This window comes from Macrosteles quadrilineatus, unplaced genomic scaffold (genome assembly GCF_028750875.1).
Source record: "Macrosteles quadrilineatus isolate MER2022 unplaced genomic scaffold, UCM_ALF_1.0 Scaffold_5__1_contigs__length_97177068, whole genome shotgun sequence".
Taxonomy (NCBI): domain Eukaryota; kingdom Metazoa; phylum Arthropoda; class Insecta; order Hemiptera; family Cicadellidae; genus Macrosteles; species Macrosteles quadrilineatus.
The window spans coordinates 92,358,718-92,374,052 of record NW_026542598.1 but is presented as its reverse complement, the minus strand read 5'-3'; the positions used below and the strand labels follow the sequence as shown (position 1 = coordinate 92,374,052).

Here is a 15,335-nt window from a genome sequence, read left to right as displayed (position 1 = left end):
CTATTTATTCTTTCTAGCGAACCATTTTTACTCGGAATTCTCCAGAAAGTATTATAACACAATTTTTTCAGTAACAACCTAATTTAGCAAAACACAGTTAAGGCAATGAACAAAACAAAAATTACTAAACTTTTAAAATTTATAACGAACCTGATGGGAATAATGTACGAGAACAGCAAGACAAATCGGAACATGTATCTGTACCAAGGCCCTTGGAAACCTTTTAGACACATCAGCACAAACGCTAACCCAATAACTGCAGCAAACAGAACCTGGAACAGACAACATGCATGAAACAGTAGGCCTAATATAGCTGAAAACTGAAACAGGTAATGTAGTTTTTACCACATTACACAGAAGACAGAATATTCTGTATTCATTATGGACCAGAAAGCCTTTGTTGTGGTCATGTTACTACACTTACGATACCTTCAAAACTGCAGAATCCAATCTAAGAGGGCTGATGCGGGTATCTACCTCATTGTTTCAAGGCACTTTAAATAGCCTCATTTGGCTCTGTGCAATCAAATAACACGTTGTCTCCACATGTTATATCCGCACTATAGTTTCTCACGGGATGCAAGTGTTTCATTTAACATTCATGCATCGGATTTCCTCTTGTAAGCTTTCATATTCTTGCCACCGACCAAGATAAATTAGAATAGATAAAGGTTAACGTAATGGAGTATGGAGTATCTGCCACAACCAAGAGTTAAGAGAATCATTCCGAGACCCCGATATTGTAAGAGGTCAAAAGCAGATGGCTAAGGTGGGTTGGTCATATCTTGGAAGAAATGAGGAGAGCTTGTTGAAGAAGGTACGAAGGGGAGATCCGAGGGGAAGGAGACCAGTACGAAGACCAAAAGCTAGGTGGTGGGATCAAGTCCAGAAGGATATGGAAAAGATGAGACTAGTAGAGGAAGATTCGGAGGACCGAGAGAACTGGCGACATCGTGTTGGCGAGGCCAAGTACCAGCTTGGGTACAAGTGGCCATGGCAGTAAGTAAGTAAAGGTTAACGTAGATTCTCCGTCCTTTAATCTTTTATAGTCTTATTGCATGCTCTAAAAAAAAAACTGAAGTTGAACAAGGTAGTTAACCTTAACCTTCATACATTCCCTTTTGTCTAACCTCCTCACAGTATTCTCATCGAATCAAACATTCATACCTTAGTGAGCTGGTTGATCTCCATGTCCAGTAGTCCCACTTTACTGCGAGGCTGCGAATTGTTCATCACACTCCTAGTCTCCATACCAGTGTAGACGACGGCTCCCACAGCTGTGCCCGACGCTACTACACAGTTGGTCCACAACGTATTCTCTACATCCAGACTGTCCTCTCCGCTACCATCGTGCTGTCAACATCAGTAATTCATGTTAGAACTTGTGTGATCCTAACGTAAAGTAAGCATAAGCAATAACATCACAGCTATACAAGAGGTTGGTGTACAATCTGGAAACATAACCCAGAAACTGCAGCACACTAGATACTATTTTCTAAACCTTAAAATTGTAGAAAATACAATTATGACCTTTGCAATTAAAATTAAGGTAGAGTAGTGCGAATTGCTGAAATATGCTTTAGGAAAACCTTAAATTTTCATCAGAACTTAAAATCTTATGTGGAAAAGCTTAGTACAGTAGAGTCCCGCAAACTCGGCGTAATGTGGACTGGAAGGGTGCCGAGTTTGTGAAATTCCGGGTTATCAGGAACTAGGGTTAAAAATAAGAACAATAAAATTTGTAAGCTTATTAACTGCCTTTTTTATTTATATTTTTTTTACAAGTCACTATTAAGTCATCAGATATAGTACAACAAATCCTTGGTATGAGTTGCGAATGATTTGGCTTGAGTCCATTTTTAACTCAAACTCAAAAAATCACTAATTTTCTGAGCCAGGTGATGGCCGAGTTATCCAGACTGCCGGGTTATCGCGAGCCGAGTTTGCGGGACTCTACTGTACTTAACTGGAGGCTTGGCCTCTTTACCATAAAAAAAAAACTCTCCTATTACTACGCAAAGTAATAGAACGCTCTTACTCACCCGAGTAAAAGTACCAATGAAGCTATGAATATCCCGCTGCGGTTTCTCAGCAAACAGGGATGCATGTATCTCAAACAGTTTAGCGTTTGTCTCCAACTTCTGAGTGTCAGGCACGGCTAGACGTAGTTTCCAGTCTGTCTCTCCGTCCAGTTGGTCGGTTCTGACGAAACAAGCTCCAGAACGTTCCGTCGTCCGCAGCAACACCAGGTCTGCCGGTACTCGCTGGTCTTTTTCTACGATGATCTGTGGAGGTAAAAATATTGTATTCTTAACTTTCAAATATTTTGAAAACAAGTTCCCTTAAAAATTGATGCGACTAAACAAACAAAGTTTGCCAATGAAGTAAAGTGGAGTCCATCTGATTCAGATCTGTTTGATTTGGACAGCCTACTGAGAAAAACTAAGCTGATTTGTTAAACCTAGCCTTCGTAATAAAAAAAAGTCACAACTTATTCGTTTTGCACTGTTCAATATAAATATTTATGCAGTAGGCCCAAAGCTTATTTCTCTAAAAATTAGTGGAGTAGTATAAGGCCTACTGTATATATTTTATTGATTTTGCACCATGGGTGCTTTTTCATGTAACCATTCAATTTCTGAGACCTTATTCCCTTAATTCACTACCACCATGTTTTTTTCAGGTTGAAATAGTATAATTATACACAAATCTTGTTTAGGATTAGGTTATTTGATGTTGGGTTGGGTTAGGTTACGTAAAAACCAAGACACAGCTCACAGCTTGAAACTTAGTTGTGAGTTGCTACATTTCAATTTAATTTAAATATAGTGGTAGTGAATTGAGAAAGGTCCAATTTTGTTTAAACTGCCATACTGGAGATTCTAATATGGATTTATTCCTGAAGAGTACCCGAATCCATAGTACTGTAATATTGGATCTTTGTTACATTTTGTATTTTTAAATTAGATTTTAAAATCAAAAGACATACGCAAAAAACGTGTGAACGCTAATAAGAGATTGAACCAAATATGAGCAAGGTAGGCCTATAAATTTACAGACAAAGCTCAAACTTAATTTTAAAAAGAAATTTTCTTTGTAACCAATGAGTTTATCACTATCAACTGTGAATTCCTTCTATTAACTTATTATGGGTAGCATAACCAGAGCAAATTAGGATATGAAGCACTTTGGTATAACTTACCAAATCGCCAACTTTAAGTTTGCTGGCAGGTACAAGTTCCGTGGCCACGAGACCGTCCCGAGCTCGTATCAGCCGCTTGTACTTCTGACTGTTGACTTCTTGGTCCCTCTGGTGACGACGGAAGTCATCAATCGCTTCCCGACAAATTGTCACGATCAGGACAAAACACTGTGAAACAAAGCTATTAGACACACTGCTTTCCACTCAAGCATTTCAGAAACATTATTTAAAAGGTAAGCCTTAGGATTGATTCCTATAAAAAATTGGGATATGGGATATGGGGATATAAAAAAATTGAAAATAGGGATGAAACTGATTGGAAGATACGACAAAATCTCTGTCTTTATATCTCCTTCTGCAATGTTTACTGACGTTAGGTAAGATAAACCTTTTATCAATAACTGTGAAGAATGGGTAAAACTAATAATACAAATATGTAAAGAAAATACCTGATAAAATCAGGAACATATTACCTAGACATTCCATACCCGGATGTAAAAGTTGTCGCCAGGTTTTTAATCAAATTTGTCTTAGTTGATGTGAGCCACCTTACAGATTGCTCTGATATGAAAATTTACTAAAAAAGAATGTAGTTGTCTTAGCCAGTCACAGAGTGTGTCTAAAATTCTATTTTCTACCTTATTTTTCGTTGCTGACATAGTTTATGGGTCATAACAGTTGCTATAGCTCATAATAAGTTGTTCCCTCAGTTAGACTTGGTAAAAAAACCTTGTTTATTCAACAGAAATTAGTAATTTAGATCAGCACAATCTGTCAGTGGCTCACATCAACTGCGACAAATTTGATCAAATACCCCCGTCGCAGCAAACCTGCATCCTAAGCGAATTTCCATTTACCCGGCTTGATTTCTACTAAAATATTCCCTATAAATTTTCAGATTTATTTCCTATTTAAATAACATTAATTTTAGTGAGTAGTTAGGTTTGCTGCTACGGGGAAGATGTTGAGATGTGTTTTTTCAATTGAAATATTGATAGCTTAGTATGAAATAAACCAAATTGCCAAATTTGATTAAAATATATCCATAAACAAGCAAACTAGAACAGTTTATTTATTCTCCATAAGAATAACATGGGAATTTTAAATTTACAATTTTTTAAATTTTCTCCATAGTCAATGAACATTCAAAAACACTTCAATATACTAAATTATTTGTTTTTTTAAGCTCTTCAAAATGGTCTAGAGAGAAATTTAGAAATTTTAAGTTTTTAGGGTCAAAAATGAGAAAAACCCATTTTTACCCCATAAAACCCCCCATAAACCCCTGATCCCATGGTCCGATTATGCTGGTTCGCGAACTCGTTCGAATAAATGTAGGTTTACATGTTTGTACCAAATTTCATCAAAATCGGATCAATTTTGCTTGAGTTATCGCGCTAACGGACACATATATAAATATATACAGTAGAGTCTCTATAATCCGGCCGTTCATTAGACCGGCACGTCCAGTAATCCGGCACTGTGTTTTCGCCGAATATTCAGTAAATTTTCATGTCTAGACTTGAAAACGCGAGTGTCCATATTTCACAACAGCAGTACACTGACGACTGACGTCTGCTACGGGTAGTTGCGTACAGTGCGTGGCGTGTGAGTTGAGTGAAGGCAGTGTTGTGAGTGCAGTGTATATACTATACAATCTACAAGTGTAGTGCGATGTCGGGAAAACGTAAGCATGTAACGCTGACTTTAGATAAAAAGTATACGATTTTAAAACGTTTGGAAAAGGGTGAAAAGTTGGCTTATCTGTCTAAGGAATACAATATCGGCCGTGCAACTATACACGACATAAAGAAGAAGAAGGAGCAGATCGAATCATTCTTTAAGAGGAGTAGTGAATCATCTTCGAAGGTAAGAAAGACATTAAAAGTAGGCGAATTTCCGCAAGTAGAAGACGCACTTTATAATTGGTTCATGCAAGAAAGGAGCCGACACACGCCAATTTCAGGTGATATTATAATGGAAAAGGCGAAACTGTTCTATAACAAAATCATGAAAAAGGACGACTTCCGTGCAAGTGTTGGGTGGCTGGATAAATTCAAACGACGCTTTGGAATTCGACTGCTAACTATGACTGGTGAAAGGCTTTCGTGTGATGTAGCGGCTGCAGAACCTTTTATTGAAAAATTTAAAGAAATCGTGGATGAAATGGACTTAGGCCCAGATCAGATCTACAATGCTGACGAGAGTGGTCTGTTTTGGCGTCTTTTGCCGAAACAAACATTCGTTCATAGAGAGGAAGCTAGTGCCCCTGGTCGCAAGTTGGCCAAAGATAGAGTAACTTTTATGCCGTGTTGTAATGCTAGTGGCACACATAAATTAGAATTGCTTGTTATTGGGAAAGCCAAAAAGCCAAGGGCTTTCAAAAACACACAGTTGCCAGTTACATACACAAACTCGACAAAAGGATGGATGACAAAAACTCTTTTTTTGGAATGGTTCCATCAAACGTTTGTACCATCAGTAAAAAAGTTTTTGAAAGCACAAAAACTGCCTCAAAAGGCCATTTTGTTGCTCGATAATTGTCCTGGACATCCAGATGAGGATGAGTTAAAAAGTAGGGATGGAAAAATCACTGCTTTATTTTTGCCCCCAAATGTAACTCCGATACTCCAGCCCATGGACCAAAATGTGATCCAAACTATAAAAACGAATTACAAAAAAACCCTTTTGTAAAGTGTTTTGTCAAAAGAGGGGAGTGTTGTTACAGCTCTGAAGGAAACCAACCTGAAAGATGTTGTTTTTAATCTTGCAAGCGCATGGGAAAAACTTGCAACAAAAACAATTGTTTGTTCATGGGCGAAGTTGTGGCCTTCTCTTGATTTATTAGAGGATTACAGAAGACAATCAAATCCTCAAACGACAGTGACAACAGATGCTGAGCTAAATGACTTGAGAGAAGCAATAGCCGAACAGTTAGTAGACGATCCAGAAGATCTTACATCAGCCGATGTTACCGCCTGGTTAGACGGAGCAGACGACGAGCAGTGTCAAATCATGACAGACGATGAGATCATCGAAGATGTTCTAGACGGCTGTGACGTGGAGGAGGGGGACGAGGAGGGCGGAGTGGGCGGAGCCAGTACGTCGACGTCGACAGCTGCAGCTGCACACACAGTCAACACGGATTCGGCGCTCTGTGCCTACGCAACTGCAATAACTTGGGCGGAAGAAAACGGTGCTTCGGCTTCCGATATTATGACACTAAAGAGGCTCCAGGAAAATGTTTTAAAACTTTCTTTTAATGCAAAGAAGCAGAAAAATATTACAAACTATTTTGCTGTTGTTTAAGTAGGTCTTACATGTAAAGTGTACAGTAGGCCTAAAGTTCTGTAATTTTCATTTTGTACACGTACAGTATTTAGTGATTATCTTTGTTCATCGTCTGATATTGTACTGTACGGTTGTTTGCTGTTTCATATCACTGTTTATTTTTCACAATAATACATTAAACAACATTTCATTAGGCCTATACTGTACAGAAATTCAAATGATTGTTATCATAGTTTTCGTAAGCAATAAAATGTTGTTTATTGTAAAACCACTTCAATTTCTGATGCATTTCCACTAATCCGGCATTTTCTATAATCCGGCCATACTAATCCCCATATAGGGCCGGATTAACGAGATCCTACTGTATATATATATATATATATATGTGAATTTGAACGGATGGTGTTTTTGGCCTCTGGGGACCTCAAAACGAAAAAGTAAATCGGTCCCGGGTCTAGGTCTTACCATGAGACCTACGGTAATAACTTATTCCCTATATGGGAAATTTGCTAAAAACTGGCAACAACTATAACATGGGGATGGAATGTCTAAGACAAAAAACAGATGGTTTAAAGCTTTAAAGAGAACAGAAGGAACATTGTATTGTAGGTATCTGGTAAACATTGTAAAGTAGGTGTAAATTTGTTTTGAAGATTCCTATAACTCACCAGTGGTCCCCAATAGGTGTATAAAAATCCAAGTCTTAGTTCTGGGATGAACTGACTCACTGCCATCAGCAGGAAGTACAAGTTGAGGAAAAACTTGAACTGCTGAAACAATACCTGCAAACAAAGAATTAGTTCAGTCACAGTTTTATACATTACAAATCAAACGACAATCAGAGGTGCGTTAGGTACGGTTGGAACTTACTAACTGACAATAACACATCTTTTAGGAAAACTGACGTACCTATGGAGGGTTAACAAAAACATGAACTAAATCAGAATTAGGTTAGTAAGAAGTAAAACTTTTCTAAAGATTGTAAACTCACCAATGGTAAGAACGTAATGATGTTGTACTTCTGATTTCTGATCACATTGGCAGGGAACTTTTCCGGGCTAGGACGCCCAATAACAATAGTCCTAGCCCTTAGCTCTCGTTCTCGGAAACAACGCCGCCATATCCACTGGCAGCATCTGAAACAGTTAGCGTACAAAATGTTAAAACCCACCAATAAAAGATTAATTACAAGAATAATTTCCATCAAAATCTTAGTTTCCAGGCCTTGAGCTGTAACGTTTACAAAAAGGTAGGCTTTACCTTTGTCAATCAAAAGTTTTAACTGTTGTTATAGCCGTTTTGGCATCACAATGCAATCATCAGACTTGAAGATCTCAGCTTAAGCAGAGTCGTTAAAGTTAAAACACAACACATATTTTTACATTACGATTAAACATCACAAAAACAAACAAGCCTGTCGCACACATGGTACCGGTTGACATTATCACAATCTGAGCAAGACACCGTCTGATGATAGCATTGTAATGCCGAACTACAACAGTTGCAACTTTTGAGCTGATTGACGAAGGTAAAACCTACTTTTTAGTTAATATTTTCCAATGAGACGAACACAATTTTTTATAAACAAAATTCTCCTTTGTACTGTTCCCATACAGCACCCTGGATGACGGTGACCCTTCCCCCTCCACCCATTTTGGTGAAGGTGATAAACTCTTGAAACTCTTAAAGGGTTTTAATCCTAGGTATAAACCATATCCAAATATCATCATCAAATTGTCAACAATTCCCCAGTTAGCCTACTAACAGAGTAATTTATTATTTTCCACTGGGCTAATGCTGGACCTAGATATTGATTAATCTTTGTGGTTTTAAGACATTTATCAATTACTCACAGTTTGTTAACACATCCTTGACTGTCATTAAATTTTGAATCAAACTGTCTGAAAATATTATTTGATAATTGGAGTTATACTTTTTATACTATCAGATGTTTTGCCGGCATTTTAATTTTCACATTTTAAAAAGTAGCGTTTTAGAAAAACTAATCAGGAGATAAAAAAATGTTATGTAAAAAACCAAATAGCATCTTTGTGAGGATATGTTCAAGCTTTAAATCAATATTTGCATTTGGTTTTGACCCAGAAACAATGACCTATCATATTACTAGTTCTCAAACACTCTACAAGGACAAAATTCCTTTAATTTGTGGCACAGATATAATACAAAATATAATATTAACTTTCATATCTGAAGAGTTTTTACCTATTATAATGGTCGTTAAATGGTCTCCTCCACATTTTCTGAAGTTATACATCAACACTATTACACAATTTCATTATCACTGGCAAGTAGCAACGCATACATAAGGTAGGTTCTATGTCTATCAGAACACAGATCACAATCTAAACACTAAGGTACATTGCCTGCAGTGTTGATTCAATCCCTCAGCAAAATTAACATACAAATCCATAGGTTGGAGGTTTTAAACAAGACAGCTTAGCCTAGGTACTGTGTTAAATTACATTTAAAATATTTAAGAGAAATAAATATCCATTTTAAGTGTATTACGTTGCTACAAACTCTATTTGGTAAGTAAAAAAATTAAGATAACAAAAATTGACTAGAAATGTTGTAGCTTTTTAGGGATATTTACAAATTAAAATCCTCAACCTGAATATAACAGTCATTACTCCAATCTGACAGCATTATTAAAAACTTAAGGACAAACCATTGCACGGTTTTGATACAAAAATATTATTTTAATGTTCACCGGACATTATAATTTCCATAAAGTACTTAAACATTTATTACCATTTAGATTTACATGACGAAGAACCTGATGCATCTCAAAATATTGTAACATTGATATTAAGAGCTTTTAAAAAAAATTAAATATATCAGAGACTATAACAAGCATACTCAACAAAAGAACTTGTTTAAAAATAAAAATTAATTGCTAAAGCATCTTCTATAAAAATTAAATACTCCAGCCACGGCAAACCTGCAGACTTGGTAAATTTCCAACTGCCCTGTTGGATTATCAATAATGTAATTTTCTAAAATTATCTGATTTATTTCCTATCCATAAGCTAAGCTTATAAGGATCAAAAACTTTTGAGAAAACCATAAGCTGCATACCAATCAACCATACTTGAATGAAAGGTCTCTAAGTGAAACTTACCCAAAAGATATCAGTTTTTCAAAAAATCCTGTTTTAAGGGCAGCAACCTCAATTAAAGGGGTGTATTTTAATCATCATTTAAACTCTTGAAGATACATCAGCCTTAGATTTAGTATTTAGTTTGTAGTTTACTTTTCCTTGCAGAGTTAACCTTTTGATTCTACCATGGATTTTCTATATTGTATCAAGAGAAGTGACAGTACATTTTTCTTATAATGTGGGATGGTGTTCAAACCTTTGAATTCCATTTTAAATTGTTTACTTATTACTTCAGTATTATATTTTAAAAACACAGGAATTGATGCACAAAAATTTTGTTTAGGCCTACACAATTAAATGACAAAATAACCGTAGAATTTGGATGGAGCCTTATGTGCTCCAATCCAACTGAAAAAAAAAAAAAAAAAAAAAAACGCATCTAGGTAGAATATTTTACCTTGTGACATGGACATTAACAAAATTAATTTAAATCAAGAACAAGCGCTTAATGATCCAGGATTTGCATTGGCCGAGGCAGTGAAAAACCACCATATCTTCTCTGTGTTCTCTCCCGTGGCGAAGCAAGGACAGAACAACTACCGTAGTTTAAGTAACATTAAGTTTAATGAGTACGTAGGTATGCTGCTACAGGGAAGGTAATGGAAAAATGTATTTTTATTGAAGTGTTGACAGATTAGTGAAAAATAAATAAATTTGCCAAATTTTATCAACATTTATGTAAGTAGCCTACACAGAAGTAAAAAACTGTTCACTATTCTCCAAATAACATGAGAATTTTAAATTAGGCCTAACCATTTTTTTTATTTTCTCTGTAGCCATTAACTGTACAAAAACACTTCAACATACCTACCAAATTATTTTTTTTTTAGCTTTACAAAATTGTTTAGACAGAAATTGGGAAATTCTATAGTTTAAGGACCAAAAAAGGGAAAACCCATTTTCACCCCAAAAAGCTCTGTTGTCTAAACAAGCTAGGTACTGTTATCATTGTTGAAAACTTAATTTCTTTGTTAATTCTTCACCCAGTTATTCTTTGTTAATTTATTGTTATTTCATCGTTAATTTATAAACTGCTATTCTTTATATTGTTACTCAATTCAAATGTTATTATTGTCATTCATTGTTATACCATTATTCGATTTGTTTTGTTGTACCTGTCAAGTTTTTTACTTGTGTGCTAGGTACTTGTACCTGGCTGTCCTGTTTGCCATCTTGTTGGCTTCCACTTATCGTCGTTTTGTTCTTTGACTAATTTATTTAATCAATTTGAATTTACTGTCAACCTTTGCAATGTACTAATCGTAAGCAGGTCTTGATCATATGTTTACCAATATCAAAATGGAGCTGTCCGTTGGAATGTAAAATAAAATATAATAGTGGCACTTGGCTTTTAACTCAAAACACCATGGTACTGAATGATTAGGCCTTTAACCAAAATTAAGAGATTATCAAATTCTTATAACTTGGCATATGGCCGCATTTGTTGATAGCTTAAAACTTGTTCTCTTAAATGTCATATGTCACAATATAGCAGGAACTACAATATATGCTCACTCATGTGTTGCTGTAGTCATGAGAGACAATTGTCATGCATTTAAGACCTACGCTACACTATAAAATATATAGGTAATTTTTTGTAGCTTATGCTAACTTTTGGTAGGCCGGATAACATCTGTATGAGAGCTGGTTGTGTCCCGTAGGCTGTAGGTTAGAAACCCCCGAAATAGATTAACTTACAGTCAATTTCTCATATTATCAAATCTGGGATAGAAAATCCCTAATAAGTTTATATAAGTTAGCCAAAGAAGTCATCCTAAGTTAAGTATCGTACTCCTAAAAGGGGTGTTAAGCGCCTGCCTGGTTTCAATACAGGTAAGTTATCTAAATGATTCGCCTCAAAATCAGAAATTAGCCGCTTACCATAGTTTTGTCAATAGATTATTATCAATTCCATTGTCCGAAGAAGATTACAAGGAAGAGGTAAACACGCTAAAATACATTGCGGTGTCCAATGGATACAATAGTAATATTATTGACAAACTCATTAAGAAACACAAAAATAAAAATATCCACACCAACAAGAGAACAAACAAACCAATATATATATCTACTGAGTTTGGCACGTACTTTAACGGCACATTGAAGAAAGAAATGTCAAAGAACAATGTTGTAGTATCGTTTAGTACTAACAATAGACTCTTATCTGCATTAAGAAGCAATAGGAATAAATCTACTACTAATAAATCGGAAGGATCTGGTGTTTACAAACTTAATTGTGACAGCTGCTTTAGTTTTTGTATTGGACAAACCCCGCCCATTCAAAACTAGATACAGTAGAGTCCCGCAAACTCGGCGTAATGTGGACTGGAAGGGTGCCGAGTTTGTGAAATGACGGCTTATCGGGATCTAGAGTTAAAAATAAGAACAATACAATTTTTGAGCTTTTTAACCGCCCTTTTTAATTACCTAAATATATATTACAAGTCAGTATTAAGTCATCAAATATAGTACAAAAATCCTTAGTACGAGTTGCAAATGATTATACTTGAGCTGGCTTGTGTCCATGTTTAACTTGGACTCAAAAAATCACTAATTTTCTGAGCCAGGTGATGGCCGGGTTATTGAGTGCCGAGTTTGCGAGACTCTACTGTATAATGAAAACACCTACCAAAACCATTCATCCACAAACCCAATTCTGCATTTTTTTTATCATCTGATAAGTAATAACCATGATGTCTCATCTATTGACAAATGTATTACATTTTTATAGAAAAAAGAGGTCGTTTTCTTGATACGATCGAAGAACATGAGATATTCAAGGCCGGCAAGAAACATCCCCAACACATCCTCGATGAAAAAACATCGCTTGAGTCAAACATTATTTACGAAGCAGCCTCATTCATACAAAACTTATCAGTAGACAATGGGTTTGATAACAACAAAGAATAGGAGGGGAGGGGAAGGACACGGCGACGGTCAGTCTAGACCTACACCCTGAACCCGCAGCCGCGCCATGAGTTGTATGACCATAGAGTATCATTCGTTAAAATGTGTGTTCGTGTTCGTTTTTGTTCGACTCATTATGTGATTTTGAAAACTTTATGACGACCTCCTAGGAGCGAAAAAACCACGTCTAGGCTTGACAATGACACCAATTAAATGTGTCGAAACCGGTAGCCATTAAGTCTACCAAGGATTACGTTGGCAACAAGGTATTTAACCTCTAGATTAGTAGTAGATATATATCCTTGTTCTTGTTTCATCCGAATAGTACTAAGCTTAGGCTATATATCGTACCGACGCGACTTTCGACCGTGTGAGTGTTGGCAGCGATGTTGGCGAGGATTGAGTTGAATGCATCTAGCTGCCACACCAGATACAGGCGGTGACAGGTAATACAGGCGCTCCGGTTAACGACCTCACCTTGGCCTATTTGGAGGGGGTTTAGCAAACGAAAGTATGACTCATCCTGGTATTGTTTGATTCATAATGAAACAAGGAAAGCTCTACAAACATATTTATGATAACCCAACCTCACATAACCGCTGCAGCAGGCTGTATAAGGGTGGCATCCAGATAATACCAAAGTACCTCTATTACTTTTTCAGACAAAATAGGCTAAGTAAATAGGCTAGCTCTAGCATTTTTTGGAAAATTACAAAAAAAATTCGGCTGCACTTTAGTATCTGTTCTACACTCATTCGAATAAAAATATCGATACCTATATAACTTAAGATTATTCGATAGGCCTATATAGAATTTCATTCGGTTAAGTTAGTTTAGGTCAGGCTAACTAACCAAACTTGATATATCGAATGAAATATTCGATATATTCATTCAAATGAGTGTAGGACAGATAACTTACCAAAGTGCAGCCAAAAATTCTAGCATTTTATGGCCAAGTTGAGTAGGCTACTTATATAATCATCAAGAATGGGCTACGGTACTCAATCAGGTAAGTCCTACACTTTTATCAGTATTTAAATACAGCGTAATAAGATCAATAATCGAGGAGCCTATATTCTTCAGCAAGGCCTAGGCCTATTTGTAACTTACAAAACATTTAGCTAGCCTAAATTGTAATTAAACTTAATAGGCTATGGGCTAATTAAACTTATTTTGCACTAGCCAAATTAACTTATTAAACATGCAGATCTGTTAATCCTAAAGTAACAAACAGTAGTAAATTATAAATGACTAAATATGAACCTTGAACATGAATTTGATTCTGGTGGTTTAGAAATGAGGGGCACATCTTCTTTCATTAACTGAGTGGTAGAAGAAGATAATTCAACAAGACACAAAGATGAAGCTGCCATCTTGAGTCAAAAGTGTCTTTTATAATAAAATATCAAAATGGTTCACTAAACAAAACAGTTTAATTTGTCATGGCTTGATTACAAGTCGCTTCACCATCATTGACGTCCTACTTCACTTGTTGGAAAACAGAAGTCCACAGTCCATATTGATCCATGACATCAGCTGATAAAACCCACCAAGGACAAAAAAACTATATCACCCAAATCTCGTTACTTTTGCGATTAAATTCACTACATCTTATATTATTCTGAATTTACTTACCCACACATAAGCCGAGACAAAACATTTTTACAATTTCTTAAAGTCCTAGGTCGATTCCCACTCATTCTGGAAGATCTGTATTCACTATCAGGATGAAGGAGATAATCGGTTTCGTCTGCTTCAAAATCCCGTTCGTCAGAACTCATAACCAGAGGAATTTCTTGGGAGTTTAAGGACCTGTTCTGTTAAAATACAACAACTTATTATATTTTGCATTAATTCAAGGGATATTGATTGGTATTAGATTAGAAACATACGTCTAGATGGTGTAGGCCTTACACTGAACGAACATTAGAACACAACAACAACAAACAAACCAAAACAATATTTAAAATAAATTATAATATTGCTAGGATAATTTTACGTAGCGATCATACCCTTCTATAAGCTGAATAATGCATAACCTAATTAATGTTTAAAATAAATCCTGAACTATTCTCGGCTGCATCCATTTGGACCCTTTGTTATGACAACAAACTATGCGTAGGTTCTAACCTATAAACATGAAAAGTGATGAACCTAAACTAAACTTAACTTGACCATCGTGGTACTTTGACATTTGACAATGTTTTGTTTTGTCTTTAATCTAAAAATGGTCCATAGAGTAAGAAACATATTTAATTGGATACATAGTCTTCTTCAGCACGTAATTAAAATCCGTACTACAAAATTATATAATATAAGACAATAATAGGTTTTTTACATACCTCAGTCATTTTGATTTTACATACCTAAAAATTATATAATATAGCCATAGACCTCTTTCACGGCCATCTTTGACTGTTTGCAACATAACCGCTTCAAGATTTGCAATGCGATGAGTCTACGCGTCTACGTGTGTTGTGTTGGTTAGTCCATGGATAAAACATACTCCCTTAAGCCCCGTGTACACGAGGCTAGTACTAGCAGCTAGTTGATTAGCGCTAGTAAATTCGCTCCGTGTAAACGGTCTACTAGCGTAAAAAATTACTAGCGCGCTAGCATTTTACTCGCTGCTAGTCGTTTTGAACATGTTTGATATTACTAGCGCTAATAAGTGGAGGGGGTGGTCACGTGACCACTAGCGCTAGCGAACTAGCGCGGTACTAGCGGGGCATTTGCATTTCTGCTAGTGCTAAT

The 15,335-nt window shown here is 36.1% G+C and overlaps 1 protein-coding gene across 2 annotated transcripts in view; it reads right to left on the bottom strand.

Moving 5' to 3' along the window:
- LOC128993959 (probable phospholipid-transporting ATPase IIB) overlaps positions 1 to 14,711 on the bottom strand; it is a 35,934-nt gene extending 21,223 nt beyond the window's left edge. Inside the window, exons 1-8 of one of the 2 annotated variants that reach the window (XM_054418104.1) lie at positions 14,594 to 14,711; positions 14,217 to 14,398; positions 7,485 to 7,629; positions 7,162 to 7,275; positions 3,203 to 3,370; positions 2,043 to 2,285; positions 1,168 to 1,353; positions 151 to 272 (exon numbers count right to left, since the gene is read on the bottom strand). In XM_054418104.1, coding sequence (XP_054274079.1) covers positions 151 to 272; positions 1,168 to 1,353; positions 2,043 to 2,285; positions 3,203 to 3,370; positions 7,162 to 7,275; positions 7,485 to 7,629; positions 14,217 to 14,398; positions 14,594 to 14,617 — 1,184 coding nt within the window. In that variant the 5' untranslated portion in view covers positions 14,618 to 14,711. Of the gene's footprint in view, positions 1 to 150; positions 273 to 1,167; positions 1,354 to 2,042; positions 2,286 to 3,202; positions 3,371 to 7,161; positions 7,276 to 7,484; positions 7,630 to 13,844; positions 14,067 to 14,216; positions 14,399 to 14,593 lie in introns of those variants that run through there. The other variant, XM_054418105.1, reaches the window with a different exon arrangement.
- Between the last annotated feature and the right edge of the window lie 624 nt (positions 14,712 to 15,335).